This window comes from Miscanthus floridulus, chromosome 10 (assembly GCF_019320115.1).
Source record: "Miscanthus floridulus cultivar M001 chromosome 10, ASM1932011v1, whole genome shotgun sequence".
NCBI lineage: Eukaryota > Viridiplantae > Streptophyta > Magnoliopsida > Poales > Poaceae > Miscanthus > Miscanthus floridulus.
The window spans coordinates 29962973-29983262 of record NC_089589.1 but is presented as its reverse complement, the minus strand read 5'-3'; the positions used below and the strand labels follow the sequence as shown (position 1 = coordinate 29983262).

General features: G+C 49.1%; 1 protein-coding gene and 1 pseudogene across 1 annotated transcript; one reads left to right on the top strand and one right to left on the bottom strand.

Annotated features, from left to right (window-relative positions):
* Positions 1-991: 991 nt before the first annotated feature.
* Positions 992-1444, bottom strand: LOC136488330 (uncharacterized). The gene has a single exon (XM_066485301.1). The coding sequence runs from the start codon at positions 1442-1444 to the stop codon at positions 992-994; it is 453 nt and encodes a 150-aa protein (XP_066341398.1).
* A 4144-nt stretch (positions 1445-5588) lies between these two features.
* LOC136488329 (putative receptor-like protein kinase At3g47110) lies at positions 5589-20153 on the top strand (annotated as a pseudogene).
* Positions 20154-20290: the final 137 nt, after the last annotated feature.

Here is a 20290-nt window from a genome sequence, read left to right as displayed (position 1 = left end):
TCAATGAACACCTATGCTATAATTCGTTGGAATCTTCCGCTAAGTGAGTGTTCGTGTTTCTTATGGTAGGAAGTCTTTTGATTAGTTAAGCTTTACTCTTATTTGCTTGCGGGTTCGTCGTCCGCTCCCATAGCGGATACTCTAGTAGAGGGCTCCTGATAGAGACTAATAACCCTGTATGACACGAGTAGTAGTCGATAGCGTAGACGTGGTGTCTAGGCTAGAGGCTACCTTTGTTTGCCTCGTGCCCCACGGTTGAGGGGTAGGCGGCAGGTGGTGATAGCCCTGTCCGTCCCTTGTAATCCCCATGTTTGGGTTCGACGTAGAGCTATAGGCTAGCATTACTTGGCAGACCAGGTGATATGCGGTGCCCGAAGTAAGCAAGTAGAAGTAGAGTTTATCTATCCTTAGACCCTAAAACCATAGGAATCCATCTCAACCTCTACCAACTCTACCCTTGTGTTGTCCTTGGACGAACTAGCTAGAAGAGTACCTTCATTCCTTATGGAAAATACGATACCCTGAATACTTCCGGGTGAAGTGCTACAACGGTAATTCCGTGTGCTTGTGGATTATTTCTGTTTACATTAAGAAATACCAACACCTATGTTGGATGTTGCAATAGGTTCCTTCTTCTCTAGAGCAAGAAGAGAGGAGTGAGCCTTCTCAAGCTTCTCATGGGCTTACTTTAGCCTCTCATGAGTGCCATTGAGCTCATCAAGGGATTGCTCAAGAAATTTGTTTTTCTTGCGCAACTCCTTGCAACATCTCGAGGAGCTCCCCGTTGGAGTACTTTTCCTTGTCCTCACTATCACTATCATTCTCATCATTGGATTGCACCTTTGTGGCCTTAGCCATGAAGCATGTTGATGATGGTGTGTCGAATTGGGAGGGCTTGTCATGAATAGTAATGCTTGCATGACCCTTCTTCTTGGATATCTTCTTCTCATCATCACTAGAGTCATCATCATCATCACTAGAAGAAGCATCACTATCCCATGTGGCACAATAAGTGACCCTTCTTCTTGAAGGTCATTTTCTTCTCCTTCTTGTCCTTCTTCTCCTTCTTCTCATCTTCATCATTGTCACTATTGTTAGGACAATCGGCTATGAGATGATCCTTGCTCTTGCACTTGTAGCATCCTCTTGGTTCATCCTTGCTCTTGGTCTTGTCCTTTCTTCTTCTAGCACCATAGCCCTTCTTCATGAACTTGTCAAATCTTCTCACAAAGAGGGCCATCTCTTCATCTTCATCCATAGAGCCTTCCTTTTCATCTTCACTTGATTCTTCTTTCTTAGCTTTGCCCTTGCTCTTTGATGATGAAGTGCCGGCCTTGAATGCCACACTCTTCTTCTTCTTTTCTTCCTCTTGAATGCCCCCATCCCTTTCCACACGGTATGTGTCTTGAGTGACCACATCACCTAGTACTTGGTTTGGAGTCATTGTCTCCAATATCTCTCACAAGGATAGTGACCAAAGTATTAAATCTTGGTGGCAAGCATCTCAAGAACTTATGTGAGAAGTCCTTGTCTTCCACCTTCTCTCCCAAACTCTTCAAGTCATTCACTATCACTTTCAACCGATGGAACGCTCTGGTATGCTCTCATTCTCTTACATCTTGAAGCTTGATAATTTTTCTTTGAGAATGTAGAGCTTGGCACTCTTGACCGCCTTGGTGCCCTCATAGGATTCTTCCAATCTTGTCCACACATCATGAGCTCTCTCAAGATCCTTAATTTGTTCAAACACCTTTACATCCAATGCATCATACAAAGTGTTGATGGCTATATCATTGAATTGGAGCTTCTCTTCTTCATTTGCGGTGGGATTGTTTGGATTGATCACCGTGAAATAATTCTCCACAACATCCCATATCTTCCAATTCATTGATTTCAAGTGAGCACTCATCTTTCAAGTGTGGTGGCTTCCCCATATGGTTGATTTGAGCCATTTTAACACCGAATGTTGTTAAGCCTTAAATTAATGGTGACCACGGCTCCGATACCACTTGAAAGGTCCTAAATGGCTAGAGGGGGGTGAATAGCCTAATAAAATTCTACAAAATCACTAGAGCTAGCCGGTAAGTAAAACAAATGGCGCAAAGCGAATTTTGCTCTAGCTCTACAAGGGTTGCAAGCCACCTACTACAATTCTAGTATCCTATCAATTCTATGGCACACAAATTAACTAGAGAGCTAACAAAGAGCTAGTTACAACTAAGTACAAAGCTACTCTAGCTAACAAGCTACTACTAACTACCTCTAAAAAGAATACTACAAATGTAAATACAAGAGAGGGTAGAGTGGAGTATACCGAGTCGGCAAGCGATGTGTCAAACAATAAGAATACCAAGAAGACCAAATTGACACACAATTTATCCCGAGGTTCACTTGCTTGCCGGCAAGCTACGTCCTCATTGTGGCGACTCACTCACTTGGTGGCTCACGTGCTAATAGGCATCACATGCCTAGCCTTACACAAAGGCGTCGTAAGAACTACTCAGGATGAGGGTAACACAAGCCACGATCAATCCACTAGAGTGCCTTTTGGCACTCCGCGAGGAATAAGCCCAAGCACTCCTCACAAGAATGCCGGAGATGGCCACAACCAATCACCAACTCATGCCAAAGATCCTCCACTGCTCCAAGCCATTTAGATGGCGGCAACCACCAAAAGTAACAAGAAAAACATAGCAACAATGATCCCCAAGTGCCACTAGATGCAATCACTCAAGCAAATGCACTTGGAATCACTTTGGATGCACAATCAAGCAAGGAGATGAGTGGGAGAGGGTTGGCTTAGCTCAAAGGATGCTATCACATGTAAAAATATCCAAGAGAGTGATCCAAGCCTGGCCAAGCTCTATTTATAGAGCCCCAAAGGCTCACTAGTCGTTATGCCCATGAAGGGCCATCGGACATGACTTCCGAACCCTGCGTCGGACCACGCCACCAGGGTCTGATGCCTCCTCACAGTCAATCTCACGCTACCACGTGTCCTCACAGCCATTGGAGATGGCCAGACTGAGCTCCGGACCATGGAGCACAGCGGCTCTGGACCAAAGACTCTCAGTCCGGTTCACAGCCGCGTCCAACAAGCAATTGCCACGCGTCCCAATTGAATCAATCGACCGTTGCTGCACGGCAATGGCTACTGACACATGTTCGAACCCAAACTCCAGATGATGCACAGTACATGGCAGGACCAAGGAGACCTGGAGTCCAGAGACTTCCAAAGAGCTCCCGAGAGCTCAAAATGGCTCCAGACCCAGTCCGGCGCCGCCGTCCAGACCAACCTCCAGAGTCTGGAGCTCCCGCGCCAACTCTCGCTGCTTCTCCTCGCGCCATGTGTCACCATCGGACCGAGACCTCAAGGTCTGGACCTCTGCCCAGGCAGAGTTTGGAGCCTGCGCCACTACAGCTCAAGGCTAGGGTTGGGTACCGGACCCATGCACCATGGTCCGGACCCTTCCCACGCCTGAGTCCAACACCCTGAAACGCCTCCTTTTCAACTCCTTTCTTCCACCCTTGCTTTCATGTGCTAACACCAATGTGTTCCACCACTAGTGCATGTGTGTTAGCATTTTTCAAGGGTCAAGTTAGCACACACTAGGTCCTAATGCATATACATGAATGACATCACCTAGTGGCACTTGATAACCGCAATTACCATGATTCTCCCCTCTTCATAGTACGGCTATCTATTCTGAACCCGGTCACACTCTCTATAGTGTCTTGACTAGCAAAACAAAATGGCCGTATCAAGTATACCTTTGCCTTGAGCCCATTTTGTTTTTCTCTTTCTTCTTTTCCAAGTTGGAGCACTTGATCACTATCACTAGGCCAATTCCATCACTTGAGTGCCATTTGGCTCCACCACTTGGAGTGTACCAACCTATCTCATGTAACACTTAGAGCAAAAGGTTAGTACACTAAGGTTTCATCAATTATCTAAAACCAAACTAGGGCTTTCACCCCCACGGGCGGCGGCGCTTCCAGCCTTCCAGGGTGCGGCCGCGTGGAGGTGAGGAGCCCCTGGCGGGCGGCGGCGCTTCTAGGAAGCGGCCGTGTGGAGGTGAGGATCTCCCAACGGTAGCGGCACATAGTAGGGCGACCACGAGCGCGAGGGAAGCGAGTCCGCGACTCTGTGAGTGTGGCGCGAGTACAGGGAGGGGGCTACTCCTGCGCATGGGCAGGGGAGTTAGGGTTAGGGGCGATGGGCCTTTAGCAGGCCATGGCTTGCACCGGACCGACACTGAGCCTCTCGCTAAATTGCGGGCCAGGCCGTGCCGCCCACCGTGCCTGAGTAGCGGCCGTGCCAGCCCGGGCCCATGAAACATTGGGCCGTGCCGTGCTCGTGCCGGGCCAAAAATGCGGGCTTCGTGCCAGGCCAACGGGCCACGGGCTGCATGGACATCTATAGGTACCTACCTAAACAGAGAAGTAGTGGTGTGTTTTAGGTAATATTGCTAGAGAAGTTCTTATAGTTTCTGGGTTAAGACTGATTTTAGAGCAGCTGCAGTGTATACTATATATTCATCCCAAAAAAATTTTAAAACAGGACACCTCATCTAGATGTTGTTTGCAAGAAAACGGTCCAGTATATAGTGCAGCATCCAAAACCAATCCTTCACTCCTTTCCAATAAAAAATAATGTTTTTCTTTTCTTCCCAAAGTACAAAGGCTGATACAACAGAACAAACAGGATTTTTTTTTTACTCTTTGCACCCGGGTGCAATTCCAGCACCTATTGCTAACGCTTGCTAACAAGCACTTAGCACCACTCCAGCGGCGTGTGGCACCACCTCTGACGTTTTCTCTTAGAGCCTATTTAGCACGGCTCCGGCTCCTGCAACAGTTTCTGCGAAGGAGGCGTAGAACTGTACCAAACATTTTAGGAGGAGCCACCGTTTTCTTGTGAACAGTAGCGAAGCCAGAACTATTTTGTGATCAAGAGCTAGAGCCGCAAAAAATGGCACCCCCTCAGATGCTCTGGCTCTTTCGGAGGAGTACTCGAGGAGGATCCCTAGCAAAACAGAGTCTTACTTTGCTATCACCACCAAAAACCAAACTCTCTGGCTGCTCTTAGACACCCATATTACGGAAACCACATATTTCCTCCGTTTCAAATTATACGATGTTTTGACTTTTGTTTTTATTATATGTGTAGACATAGTGTATATCTAAGTGTGTATTATAATTTAAAAGGGAGAATGTACTGCCTAAGCAACCACAGTACTCAATTATTATAGGCCACAAAGCTTTAACTTTCTCTGCAAAGAAAACAATAGGACTATAGGAGTACCGTTGCAATAATTGGTTTGCATGATGCCGTATCAGGTCATCTTCCGCTACATCCGTATACAGTTAATGCTCACCAAAAAATATCTTGTTAGGTTTTCTGAACTATTAGTAGCCGTACGAAAATAATTCTTCTGCTAGGTTTGGAAACTGTTAAAATTGTTGAACCAGACTTTTAGGAATGAAAAATACATATAGCACCTCGGTGATTCTCACAGAACAGTGTCGGAGTCGGCGTTCAGTATAAATTGAGGAAAGGTACTCTGTTATCTCGCAGCCGTCTGCCCCTTGCCATTTGCTTCCTTCTGCTTCTATCGGCTTGCAGCTTTGCGCCAAGCCGCCATTGGACGACTTCTTCGAGTGCTGCAGAGTGGTAAGAGCATCTTATCATGCCCTTGTTCGTCTCATATCTGTCTGGATTTCATCTTTTCTCCATAACATGCAACACAACTGATGGGAAACTGTTTGTAACCAGAGCTTCTAATAGTGCACAGAAATAAAACTTTAAGTCATAAATTTCTCCATGTACTTTTGCCAAAAATTTATCTGAACTTATTGCTCTTTGTTCTGACATGTGCATATAATCAAGAGCGAAGTTTGACAAGTGATCAGACCTAGGCATGATGCCGCTTCCTACAATTGGACAGTTCATGGTGCTCATGGCGTTCTGTACACAAGTTGTCATCTGCTCCTTCAGTGGAAACTACACGGATAAGGTATCACTATTGGAGTTCAAGAACACCATCAGTGATCCACGACAGGCCTTGATATCTTGGAATGAGAGCACACACTTGTGCAGTTGGGAAGGCGTCCAGTGTAGTGTGAAGCACCCACTTCGGGTCACTTCACTTCGTCTTATCAATCAAGGTTTGGTTGGCCCAATATCTCCTTCACTTGGAAACCTGACATTCCTAAAAGCCCTAATACTATTGGCCAATTCATTCGTCGGTGAGATCCCTGCATCCCTCGGTCATCTGCATCGCCTCCGGATCCTTAATTTAAATAATAACACGCTTCAAGGAACAATACCCAGTCTTTTAAATTGTTCAAATCTCAAGAAGCTATTCTTGGAGAATAATCAGCTAGCTGGACAGATTCCTGAAGATTTCCCTTTTGGCCTTCAAACGCTGGCACTTGCCGTTAATAACCTTACTGGAAACATTCCCTCTTCTCTTGCCAATATCACAACGCTGAATGCACTTACTTGTATGGGTAATAATATTCAGGGAAACATCCCAAATGAGTTCACAAAATTGTCAGCGCTGCGAATCCTGTACGTTGGCGTCAATAAGTTGTCAGGTCCATTTCCGCAGCCTGTCCTGAATCTGTCCAATCTACTTAAATTTAGCGCCGCTAGCAATGATTTCAGTGGAGAGGTACCACCCAATCTAGGCAATTCTTTACCCAACCTCCAATTGCTACAACTAGATGTCAACTTCTTTCATGGCCATATACCATCTTCATTGACAAACGCCTCCAAGTTAACTGAAATTGACATATCACGGAATAGTTTCAGTGGTGTGGTGCCTGGCTCTATCGGCAAACTTTCTCAACTATCTTGGCTTAACCTCGAGGTAAATAAACTCCGTGCAAAAAACAAGCAAGATTTGGAGTTTATAAAGAACTTAGCTAATTGCACTGGGCTACGGATGTTCTCGGCAGTAGACAATCGTCTAGAAGGCAATTTGCAAATGTCATTAGGAAACCTTTCCAGTGAGCTCCAGCATCTACACTTGTCAGTAAACCAACTATCAGGGGATTTTCCTTCCAGTATAGCAAACCTTGGTAACTTGTTCATTGTAGAATTGGCATGGAATCAGTTTACAGGTGAGGTTCCGGCATGGCTTGGGGCTATGAAAAATCTGCAGAAAGTGTCATTAGAAAACAATTTCTTCACAGGGATCGTTCCATCATCCCTTTCAAATCTGTCTCAACTAGTAAAGCTCTATCTGCAATCGAACCAACTGAAGGGGCACATACCCCAAAGTTTGAGCAACCTCCAGATGCTTGAAGTACTAAGCATTTCCGACAACAGCCTTCAAGGCAGCATACCCCAAAGCTTGAGCAACCTCCAGATGCTTGAAGTAGTAACCATTTCCGACAACAGTCTTCATGGCAGCATACCAAAGGAGCTCTTCAATATTCCGACATTAATGCAGATTAGCTTTTCTTTCAACAACCTAGATGGAGCACTTCATCCTGACATTGGCAATGCAAAGCAACTCACCTTTTTGCATCTTTCAAGAAACAATCTGTCTGGAGAAATTCCAAGAACATTGGGAAACTGTGAAAGCTTGATAGATATGGAACTGGGCCACAATAGTGTTGTAACACGGCTTCCGAGAGTGGCGGAGACCTACGCGGCCAGCAGTTCGCAGAGACGTCTCCGACCAACTACCTAACCAATGCCCCAGCTACCACGCCTCCAGACCCAGAAAGATGACGGTTTCTCAGACTGCTTGCAGGACGCTGCCGGTAACCCTGACGCAGCCTCCGCTCGGCTAGCTCGTAGGCGTCTCCGGGCGGAGGGGGCAGAGGCTGCCCCGCTGCAAGGCTAATCAAGTGCCAACGTTACCTACGTGTGTGTGCAGGTAACCAGAGGAAGGCGCTCGTGGACGGCGCGGGTGCGCCGGTTCGGCCTTTGCTCCTAGGGGTAGAGACCCAAGCAGGAGGACGGCAATACTGGGCGTCGGGGGTCTGTGGCCTCGGCGTCCCAGGGGCGGAGACTAACGGCGGAGGCCCAAAGGCCCATCACCGAATCCTGAGGCCTGATGGGCTGGCTGATCGCGCAGGCCCAGTACCTGAGGGCGACATGACAAGATTACCCCCAAGAGGAAAGGCGAGTGGTGGAATATACCGAGAATGTACTGTAGCAGTTGAAGGGTACTATTGTAAACTCTGTAAAAGTGGTAGTTGAGCCCTATAAATAGGGAACACTTATAACAGTACGGGAGGTTGGTGAATGGATTAATGAAACCCTAGCTTTACATGCCATTTCCCTACACGCCCGCTTATAGTGTCTGTTTCCCGAGCCTCCGCCTGAGGGCAGCGCTTGGCGGGCGGAGGCCTCTACCTCCACCACATTGTCTGAGACCGCAAGTCTCAACATTGGTGCCCACCGTGGTTTGGCCAAGGCAAACCAACGATGGCTGGGAAAAGAAAAACCACCACCAGAGCAGCAACGACCACGGGTCAGAGAGGGAGGCCTAGGCGCACCACCCGTAGCACCTACACAACCTCGCCAGCGGAGGATGACACCAGAGCAGATGCTCAGGGTCAACCACCGGAACCCCAAAATCCAGAGATTCAAGATGCAGAGGCCCAACCAAACTCAGCCACAACACTCGAGCAAGAACTGCAACAGCTGCAAGAACAGTTGCAAAGAGCGCAACAAGAGAGGGACAGAATGGCAGCAGCATTCGTAGCTAATCAGCAAGCTATTCAAGCTTCAGCACAAGCAGCAGAAATAAGGCAGCAGTTGGCAGTCCTACATGCTGAGATGCTAAGTATGCAACATGTAGTACCAGCGTCAACCTCCGCAATCCCGGCCTCCACAGCAACACCAACTGCAACCATACCACAAGGGCCTCCGCCAGTGATCAGCCAGCCCACGATGCCATCTCAGGTGATGCGGAGGCCTATCGATCCCAAGTCCCCACTCTCTGAAGGCATACAACAGTCACCATGGCCAACGACGTACAAGCCAATCACACTACCAAAGTTCAACGAAAAGACAGACCCCCATCAGTTCATTATGAGTTACGAGGAAGCAGTAGCCTCCGCTGGCGGAGACAACACCATCTTGGCAAAGTCATTTGTCATTGCAGCCGAAGGCGATGCGTTGGCTTGGTATTCTATGCTCAAACCAAGCACAGTCTATTCCTGGGAGAACCTCCGGGACAAGATATTGGCAAACTGGCTAACAGCACAGTCGCTGACTTCCACAGATCTGTTCTAGTGCAAGCAAATGCAGGGAGAGACACTACACGACTACTTCCGGAAATTCGTGCAACTAAAGGTGAAGGCACCAGACGTCCCAGACGATATCGCCATTAAAGCAGCGATCAAAGGCCTCCGAATCGGGCCTTTCGCAGCACACCTAGCAAGAAAGAAACCAACTTCCATACAGCAGTTGTATGACGAGTTCGAGAAATACTACAGATCAGACAATGACCTCCGGAAAAGGCTGGAGGAGCAGGGTCAAAACAGACAGCAAAACAGCAGCAAAAACTCCTAGAAAAGCTATACGAACCAGAATGCATCAAATCAGAAACCAGGCCAGGGGCAAGTGCTCAGCATCGAGGGTCAACCTTACCACGAACAAGGGCAACTGGCAGCACCAGCAAGGCCGGAGACCCAGACCAGGAACCAAGGTCGGTAAGGTTACCAAGGCAAAAACTGGAACAAAAACCACAACCAGAAACAACGCAGGTCATATTGTGTTTTTCACGGAGAAAGCGCAGGGCACAGCACCAAAGATTGTCCGGAGACAAAAGAGACACAAGAAAGGATGAAGAACAAACAGACTGCCCAACCTCCGACACAGCAGAGCGCAAGAGAGGTCAACACCACCTACACAAATGGCCACCAGCAGTACTGCCCAATCTACCTAGCGCTAAACGCAAACCAAATACACCCCTCCACACTAGCCTCTGCCTATTACCCAAACTTCCTACTAGCATGGTGGTCAGTGCCTTCGCAGCAGCCTCCGGCGGGTAACTACAGGTCGGAGGGAAGCCTGACCTACATAAACCCAAAATCTCCCCACATAACCTACCTCGAAACAAACCCACCGCCGCCGCAACAGCAGCACATGCAGCAACTGCCTCCGCCGCCACCTCACAATCAACCACCAACACCAAAAAATGAGCCAAACCTAGAAAACCAAGTCAACCCCCACAGACCACTCCCCACAATAGGCATGATACTACCAATTGTCGGAGGATCATCAATGGAGTTTCAAACAAAAAAGCAGAAAAAGGATCACCTCCGCCTGGTAAACAACGTAGCAGTCCAAGGACCAGCAAAATACACAGATTGGTCCAGAGTCCCAATCACCTTCACAGAAGAATATCTCTAGCTAGAAAGCTACCCACACATAGACGCAATGGTAATCAAGACCAACATAGCAGCATGGGAGATAAGCAGAGTACTGATTGACACTAGCAGTTCAGCAGATATCATCTTCGCAAATACCTTAGAAGGCAAAACAACCAAAGAAGATGAAGCAAAAGCAGCAAGAATACAGGCCAGGGAAAGAAATTACATAATCATAGATGGTGTACTGTACAAGAAAGGAGTAGTCCAGCCTCTCCTCAAATGCATATCGCAGAGCGAAGGCATAGAGTTGCTTCAAGAAATACACTCAGGAATTTGCAGGTCGCACATTGGCTCTAGAGCATTATCAGCAAAGGCAATAAGGCAAGGCTTTTATTGGCCAACACACATACAAGACGTAGAGCAGACAGTCAGAACATGCAAAGCATGCTAAACATTCTCTCCCGGGTAGTCAAAACCATCGTCGGAGACCTAGCTTATACCTCCGACATGGCCGCTACAAAGATGGGGTATGGACCTGGTCGGCCCATTACCACCATCCCAAGGAGGAAACAGATTCACAGTAGTGGCAGTAGAATATTTTACAAGATGGATAGAAGCAAGGCCGCTAGTGAAGATAACCTTAGAAACTATCAGAAAATTCTTCTGGCAAAACATCATTTGCAGATTCGGTGTACCGAGGATTCTGACAGTAGACAATGGAAAATAATTCGATTCAGAGAATTTCAAATAATTCTGCAAAAGCATCGGGACAAAACTAGCCTTCGCCTCAGTATACCACCCAGAGTCCAATGGTGCTGTGGAAAGAGCAAATAAAATAGTATTTTCAGCAATATCAAAACACTGCTGGGCCTACGCAAAGGAAATGGGTAGATGAATTACCCAGAGTGATTTGGTCACACAATACATCTATCTCAAGAACAATAGGATTCACACCATTCAAACTGTTTTATGGAGAAGAGGCTATGATGCCAGAAGAAATCAAGCACGAAAGCCTCCGCACAACGAGACAGCTAATGTTGCAAGATGAAGAATATGCAAAATAAACAATAGAGGCCATAAGACTGGAAGCAGTCGAAAACATTGCAAAATATCAGTTCCAAACCAAGAAGTGGAGAGACTCTCAGGTGGTAAGGAAAGACATAAAACACGGAGACCTCGTACTCAGAAAAAACCCAACGCACAACTTGCTGGCAAACTGCAGCCGAAATGGGAAGGCCCATATACAGCAACGGCAGTAGGCCGCCCGAGCTCTTTCCACTTGACCGACAGCGAAGGTGTCACGACAACCCACACCTGGAATATTGATAGCCTCCGTAGATACTACATCTAGGCAATGTACCAAAGGGCAACCTCCGCAAATAATAAGCAAAGGCCCCTCCGTTCATTTACCTTTCAGCTCTTTTTTCTTCAACCCAAAAAATGTAAAAGAGCTTGTACTCTTTTCCTCACAGGGGAACTCCAAGCGGGGGTGAGGTTTTTAACGAGGCAGGCTCAATGTAAAAATCCTCTAGAAGTATAAAGAGGTAATTCCCCAAAAGAACGCTTGAAAAGTTCAAAACCGAAAGCGGCCAGCTCTGGCGCCGCAATATTCGGTGAACAAAAATAAGCACAGGTCCTTTCAAAGCACCGGCCACAGGCATTGGCAATTTGAAATGACCTCTATGGCCAAACAGGCCTTCGACCTTGACAAAGACCTGAACAAATTCAGGCATCAAGGCGAAACAACCATGGCCAAACAGGCCTTCGACCTTGACAAAGACCTGAACAAATTCAGGCATCAAGGCGAAAACAACCATGGCCAAACAGGCCTTTGACCTTGACAAAGACCTATCCAAATTCAGGCATCAAGGCAAAAACAACCTTGGCCAAATAGGCCTCCGACCTTGACGAAGACCTGAAGAAATTCAGGCATCAAGGCAAAACCAACCTTGGCCAAACAGGCCTCCGACCTTGACAAAGACCTGAACAAATTCAGGCATCAAGGCAAAACCAACCTCGGCCAAACAGGCCTCAGACCTTAACAAAAAACCACCCCAAGCATCAGGGGCAACACCATTATGGCGCTAGAACCAGGAAGAAGGTCTCCGCCATCGAAAAAAGCAAAACGACGAAAAGGTCTGACAAAACCCTATCACTTAGGCACTAGGCCTATTTACTTCAAAAGATCTCAAAAGGCAAGAATAATTCAAGCAAGATATAGGCCATTAAAGCCAAGATACGTTCCAACAAACAACGTACCAAAAATTTAACAACCAAAAGCCACCACCCCGCTATAAAACGGGTTCTCCCCACGCCCTTGAAACCTCAGTCAGCAGAAGGCGCAAGGGGGGAAGAAGGCAGAGCACAAGCACAAGCCACAGCAACGGCCATGGAGGCAGGGGTCTCCTTAGACATCCAAGTCGGCCGTAGATATTGTACGAAAACTTGTAAAATCGGAGGCACCAGAAAACGGTCGGAGGCAGTGGGAAAAGAGACAGGAACTACGGCACGGTGATGAACAGCGCAGGCCTACGAAAGAAGGGAGATATCGCACGAAGTCTTATAACATCCCCCTGACGCCGGAGACCTTACCTGCCATCTCCACAAATGAAACATGTCCCACGGGTGTGCAGCGTCAGAGGCCTATACTACCAGACAGCTAAAACACCCAGCCAAACAAATACCAAAAGTCTCTACCGTTTGCACAAGCTGCGCCAAACCTCCTATCGGATCACACACTGATTCAACAAGCCTCGCCAGGCGGACTTCAAGTATGCCCCCGCTGGCTAAAAAACTGCCAACACTTCTAGCCCGGCCATCAAGCAAGCACAGAGAAGGAGAGAACATGGGGCGGAGGTCCTGGCCACCACCTCTGTATCGCGCACGTTCACCCAAGCAAACAACCACGGTGTGCAAGCTTGGGACTAGATGAGATATGTAAACAAGCACAACAAACATAAGCTCCCGCACAAACAATCAAGAAAGTGAACCTGTTTTGTATTCCATAAAACGTCAAGTAGCATTCTTACAGGAAACAAACTTACAATAAAATCCAAACTATTATGGCAGAGGTCCGCACCAAGCAAGCACGCGAGTAAACCCAGCGCGCTCATCATCTATGTCAAACTTAACTGACTCAAACACGTCGTGCGCAATGCTGTGGGGAAAGGCCGAACACCAATACTCCCAAAGCTCTCCGCTCACATAAATACCGTCGTTGTAGAGAATCAAAGGCGCAACATCTTGCGCAGGCTCCCGATTCAGAACCTGCGCAAGGTTAAAATTTTCCACAAAACTATTCAGAACAAAAGAAACTTTATTTACAAGAGTCCAACTGGACTACAATATACAAGTCAAAACAACTAAGTCCTACAAAGAGCCTAGACCTCCGGCGCATCGGCCGCAGCAGAAGTCCCTGGAACGGAGCTCGCATCAACTGTGGGCGGGGACGGCGCCTACAGCCTCTGACCATCACCGTCGCCGATCGTAGCACCCACCAGAGCGCCAGCGGTGGCGGAGGCGTCGCCCGCGGTCGCCGAGCACGGAAACGACAGAAGCCTGCCCGCAAAAATCTTCTGCGCATCCTATAGCACAGGTTAAAATATCAGTGGCATAGGCAATGAAAGCCTTCGCAGCTTCACATAAAGCAAGGAGAGAAAAATAGTGGCTACAAAGACTAGAAATACCTTCACCCTCTTTTCCTCCGCCAGCTTCCGGGCAGCAGGTCTTCCAAACGAAGCCCAAAAGTACCCAATGAAATTTCTCAAGGTTTTTCGCAAACCAAGAGAAGTCTCACCAAGCTCCTCCGGACCTAGCAACGCTTCCTCCGGAATACTTTCGGTATGCGTACACCCGCCACGCACCAAAAGCTTGGCGTAATTAGCTACTCCCGCCAGCGCCCCGTAGTCCGAGCAGCCATTGATCAGACCGGGGAGCTTCGCAAGGTGACGCTTTAGCCAGGAGGCGAGGGCGTAGACGCTGTCTTCCTCCGGAGGGGCGGAGGTTTCGCCTCCGAACTCGGCGATGATGGCCCGATAATGGCCAACGGTTGCAGCAAGGACCCCCTTGACCGAGTCCAAACGCCTCGTCGTCAAAGACAGCTGCTCCCCCACCGCAGCCGCGGATTCCTTCTCACAGGCCAGCTCTCGTCGGAGACCCTCGGCCAACTCATGTGCCCCGCGGGCCTGCTCGGTGGATAAAACTTCTGCATCCCGGGCCTTGGCGAGATCGGCCCTCAAAGTGTCCTTTTCTTGTTCCTTCTCCGCCAGAGAAAGGCGGAGAGATGCAAGGGAATTGGATAAACCCCCTTTTCACCTTCTAGGCGCTCGTTCTCCGCCTTGAGCGCTTCAATCGTAGTATCTCGGTCGCAGACCTCGCGAGTGCAGCGCTCTTCCATAACAACAGCCGTATGATACCCCTGCGATCAGAAAGAAGAAGACCAAGGCAATCAGCAACATAAACAAAAACAAGTCTAAAGGCGAACATACACCAAAAAAGGCAAATCGCCGAAGACGCACCAAGCTCTGGTGTTCTAGATGAACACGGAGAAGTTGGAAGAAGTCCATGTCCCTCAGACGCTGTTTGAAGCGATCTGTTCAAAGAAGAACAAACAAACAAAAACAATAAGGTGGGAAAAGCAAATCTCACAATAAATACACCAACCGCCAGAGACCACCTCCGACGTCTCCAAGAACCCCAAGATAGCACTCTTCCCAACCTGAGATAGAAGCATCGGAGGAGCCTACGCAGCAAAAAAAAACACAACAACAACAACAACTCGGGTCAGAGGGCTGATCAGAAATAGGCAATAACAACATACCAAAAGACGAGTAAGATAAAAACACTATACTGACTCAGACCCGGCGCCATCAGCCCTGGCTGCCCCGGACCAAACCTGACGCTAGCAGCAGCCGCTCGCTCCTCCGGGGTGTGGAGTCCAGCCATGACATCACCTACAAAGCAACAAGTACACGGTATTAGCACTTGGTTCAATACATAAACAAATAAACCGGGCGAAGATAGTAAACACAAAAATGTGCGCCAAACAAACTTACTTATAAAAAGCCCAGGATGGGCTGCCTGCCGAGCCCCCTAGGTAGAAGTCTCCGCCATATCATGCGACGAAGGCCCAAAGGGCCGGCTCTCCTCAGCCAGCGGCTTGGCGGGTGGAGGGCTCAAAGAAGACTGAGCCGCCGGGGCCTGCTCAGCAAGCACAGCCTCCGACTGCCCGACGGCGGCCGCTGGCGCAGAGGAAGGCGCAACAACGGCGGGAGATGAAGGAGCGTGCTGCAAGGCGACCTCCGCGCCCTCTTCAAAACTTGAATATAGCCCGCCAAAAATGTCGGGCATAGGATTGGCGGCGCTAGCCTCCGGCTGTTCGGCAACACTCGTAGCACCGTGCAAGGTGCGCACCGGAGCAGCGCTGGCCTCCGGACGGCCAGCACCGCTCACAGCTCCGCTCACAGGGCGCACCGGAGCTCCAGGAGAGCCGCGATCCTCGCCGCTCGTGACCCGCATGGCCACTGATGGGACGGAGGAGCTTTGAACGTCTTCACTGCTGGCGGAGGCAACGCCAGCACTACCGGCCGAAGATGCGGCCGGCACGATCACTAGAGCACCGCTCTTCTTCTTCTTTTTCACAGGCGCCCGAGCAACAGAGGCGCCCTTCCTCTTCTTTGACTCGGCCTCTGCCGTAACATTCTTCGTGGAGGTCTTCTTCTTCTTGTCAATCGAAGCCAGGACCTCCGCGGGAACCGTGCGCTCCCGGTAGACGATCCCGAGTTCCTCAAAAACTCGATTGAGCCACGGCATGATGCCTGCCATGGCTCTCCGAGATGTGTACTCACGCTTGGAATTTTTGCCGACCAACCCGACAGCGACTTCCTCAACCTCGGAGACGAAACTGTCCTCCGTCACCCCCTCCCCCAAAGACTGGCCGAAGCGGAGGAACGGGATCCCAGCCTCCGGCCCAAAAATGGGAACTGCCACCATTTCAAACCGAAAGGATGAATTGTCTCTTTTCAGGGGCCAATAGTCAGAGGCCATAATCTCCTCCACCAGATCGTGGCCCCCGGAGTATCAGCACGCCAACGCAAAGGCCCGGTCACAAGCCTCCCTTGCTGGTGACACCGCCGCCGACGGTTCCACGCGTGTATGCGGCGCCATCACCTCCATTCTTGAGGACAACGGATACTCCGCGACCTCCGCACCATCCTCTGTGGTGCTACGGACCCCGTAGGTCTTCACGTAAAACCACTCCTCAAGCCAGCCGTGGTCCCATTTGCCTTTCTGGCAAAAAGAAATCTCCAGGCGGTCTACGCCTTGGTTCCTCTTCGACATGAAGGTGCAACTACCGTACTGGTAGATCACCTCCACCTCCTTGCCCTCCCGCATCTCCTTCTTCTTCGGCTGCTTCTGTAGCTCGTAGTAAGCGCAGAAGGTGTCCACATCTGGCTCGGTGCCATAAGAAACACACGCCCAGCAGAATTTGCTGAGCGTGAGGAAGGCAGTAGGAGTTAGATGATGGAGCTGGACATTGAAGGTCTCCAATACCCCGTGGAGGAAGGGGATGTAAGGAAGGCGAAGGCCGCAGGTGAAGAAGTCCCGAAACACCACCGCATATCCCTCCTCTGGTTCTAGAACAGTCTGGCCAGGCGGAGGGATTTTTACCCTCGAAGAAGGAAAATACGATTCCTTCAATATCTCCGTGATCGTCTCTTCAGTAATGGAGGAGGGGCTGAAATCCTAGGACTTTATCGCCATGTCTCTGGAATCCACAGCGATCAGGTCTCCGATAGACGCAGAGACACTACCCAAATCCTCCTCCACTTGCTGTTCAAATTCCAACGCGGAGGCGGAGGCAAGCATGCACTCCTCAAAGCGCGCACTCCAGCCGGCGGCCCTAACGCTGAGAAGGTGGCGATAGGGTCCGAAGAATGCGGGCCGGCGAGTATGGGCGGAGGCGGAAAAGAAAGCCACCACGGCGGCAGCCTAGGCGGAAGACGCAAGCGGAAAGACAGAACGCGCGAAGGCAGCTCAGGCGAAAGCGAAGAGAGCAGAGAGCGACTTCTCAAAGGCAAGGAAAGAGAATGAGCATTGCGAGGGGGGCCCCGCCACCAACCCCGCAGTTATATAGGCCACGGGCGAGCGGTTCAGCTCCCGCCGCACAACGGTCATCTCCGGAGAATTCGCCTGCCGCCCAACGGTCATATCCGAAGAAGTCGCAAGGTATACAACGGAAAGCAATACGACGTAAACGGCCACAACGTAGGACAACAGCTAGTTTTGCAGCCTAACGGCTACTATGAGAAGACCAGCGGCCGCGCCAGAGCGGGCCAGGGGGGAACCTGCGGGGATCGGTCGGAGACGTGACTACGCGCAGTCCCCGCCCCCGCGAACGTCCTTGCTTTGGGCGTTTTTGAGCTCACGACACGCTCGGGCGGACCGTGGTCTCAAAAGGGGGGAACTGTTGTAACACGGCTTCCGAGAGTGGCGGAGACCTACACGGCCAGCAGTTCGTAGAGACGTCTCCGACCAACTACCTAACCAAAGGCCTAGCTACCACGCCTCCAGACCCAGAAAGATGACGGTTTCTCAGACTGCTTGCAGGACGCTGCCGGTAACCCTGACGCAGCCTCCGCCCGGCTAGCTCGTAGGAGTCTCCGGGCGGAGGGGGCGAAGGCCGCCCCGTTGCAAGGCTAATCAAGTGCCAACGTTACCTATGTGTGTGTGCAGGTAACCAGAGGAAGGCGCTCGTGGACGGAGCGGGCGCGCCGGTTCGGCCTCCGCTCCTAGGGGCAGAGACCCAAGCAGGAGGACGGCAATACTGGCCGTCGGGGGTCTGCGGCCTCGGCGTCATAGGGGCGGAGACCAACGGAGGAGGCCCAAAGGCCCATCGCCGAATCCTGAGGCCTGATGGGCTGGCTGATCGCGCAGGCCCAGTACCTGAGGGCGACATGACAAGATTACCCCCGAGAGGAAAGGCGAGTGGTGGAATATACCGAGAATGTACTGTAGCAGTTGAAGGGTACTATTGTAAACTCTGTAAAAGTGGTAGTTGAGCCCTATAAATAGGGAATACTTGTAACAGTACGGGAGGTTGGTGAATGGATTAATAAACCCTAGCTTTACGTGCCATTTCCCTACACGCCCGCTTATAGTGCCTGTTTCCCGAGCCTCCGCCTGAGGGCAGCGCTTGGCAGGCGGAGGCCTCTACCTCCACCACATTGTCTGAGACCGCAAGTCTCAACAAATAGTTTCAATGGAAGCATCCCAACTTCATTAGGATCAATACCAGTGTCTCTTGGCAGCCTACAACTTCTTCAGCTACTAAATTTGTCATTCAATCACCTAGAGGGTGAGGTCCCGACAAACGGGATCTTCAGTAATGTAACAGCTGTGCAGATTGATGGTAACTCAGGGCTTTGTGGTGGGGAACCAAAGATGCACCTACTCGCATGTCCTATCAAGCCTTTGGATTCAAGAAAGCACAAGCATTCCATTGTGCAAAAGTTGGTGATCATTTTAGCCAGCATGATGTCACTTGCCATAGTCTTAAGTGTAGTGTTACTCTGGAGAGGTAAACAGAAGAGAAAATCTCTATCCTTGCCATCAATTAATAACCAATTTCCCAAAGTTTCATACAACGATCTTGCAAGAGCAACTGATGGATTCTCCACATCGAAGTTAATTGGGAAAGGAAGATATTCTTCCGTATATCAAGGAGAACTGTTCCCAGATAGAATCGTGGTTGCTATCAAAGTTTTCAGCCTAGACACAAGAGGAGCACAGAAGAGTTTCATTGCAGAGTGTAATGCTCTAAGAAATGTGCGCCATCGAAATCTAGTTCCAATCTTAACAGCATGCTCAAGTATTGATTCCAGGGGAAATGATTTCAAAGCCTTAGTCCATAAGTTCATGCAACGAGGGGATTTGCATGCATTCTTATACTTGACTGGAGGTGATGCAAACACCTCAAACTCCTAGCTGCATTACACTGGCCCAAAGGTTAAACATTGTGACAGATGTTGCAGATGCATTGGAATACCTCCACCATAACAACCAAGGAACCATTGTTCATTGTGATCTGAAGCCTAGCAATATTCTTTTGGACGAAAATATGACAGCACATATTGGAGACTTTGTCTTGGAAGATTCAAGGTTGGCTCAGGAACACCATACTCTGGTGACTCAATCTCGACTTCTTCGGTTGCGATAAAGGGAACAATTGGATACGTCGCCCCAGGTAACTCATATTTGCATACTACCTAATTAGTCTCATGTACTGTTATCTTTTTTGAACTAAACAATTCTATTATGCAATCTACAGAGTGCGCGGGAGGAGGTGAAGTTTCGAGTGCTGGAGACGTTTACAGCTTTGGAATTGTTCTACTTGAGATATTTATGCGGAAGAGGCCTACTGACGATATGTTCAAAGATGGGGTCAATATTGCAAGATTCGTTGAGATGAACTTCCCTGACAGGATTGCACAAATTGTAGATCCTGAACTACTTGAAGAGCATGATGATGTATCGCAACAAACTTCATCACCCATGACGCAGAGAAAATTGGAAATTTTATTTCAGTGCGAAACAATGGACTTGCTGTTGCTAACTGGGCTAACACATCCCCAAATGAGCGCATGGACATGCTAGTGGCTGCAAAGGCTGCCGGAATCAGATGGGTACTGATGGAAATGGATGAGTAGTTAAGCATCTGGCCTTAACCAGTTCTTGAATAATTTTATCATATTATTATAATTCTTTATAATAGTTACATATTTGTATCTTTCTTATTTGTCTTGCAGGCTTAATTTTATATTCCTACCGTTGATGAATATACCAGCTCTAGGGCATATATAAACAACTAAACAAGGTAGCAATGTTATGAGGAGGCTTTCTACTTGCAGAGATTCCTGGCAGTAATATTATCACAGAAGCCTAGTGGCCT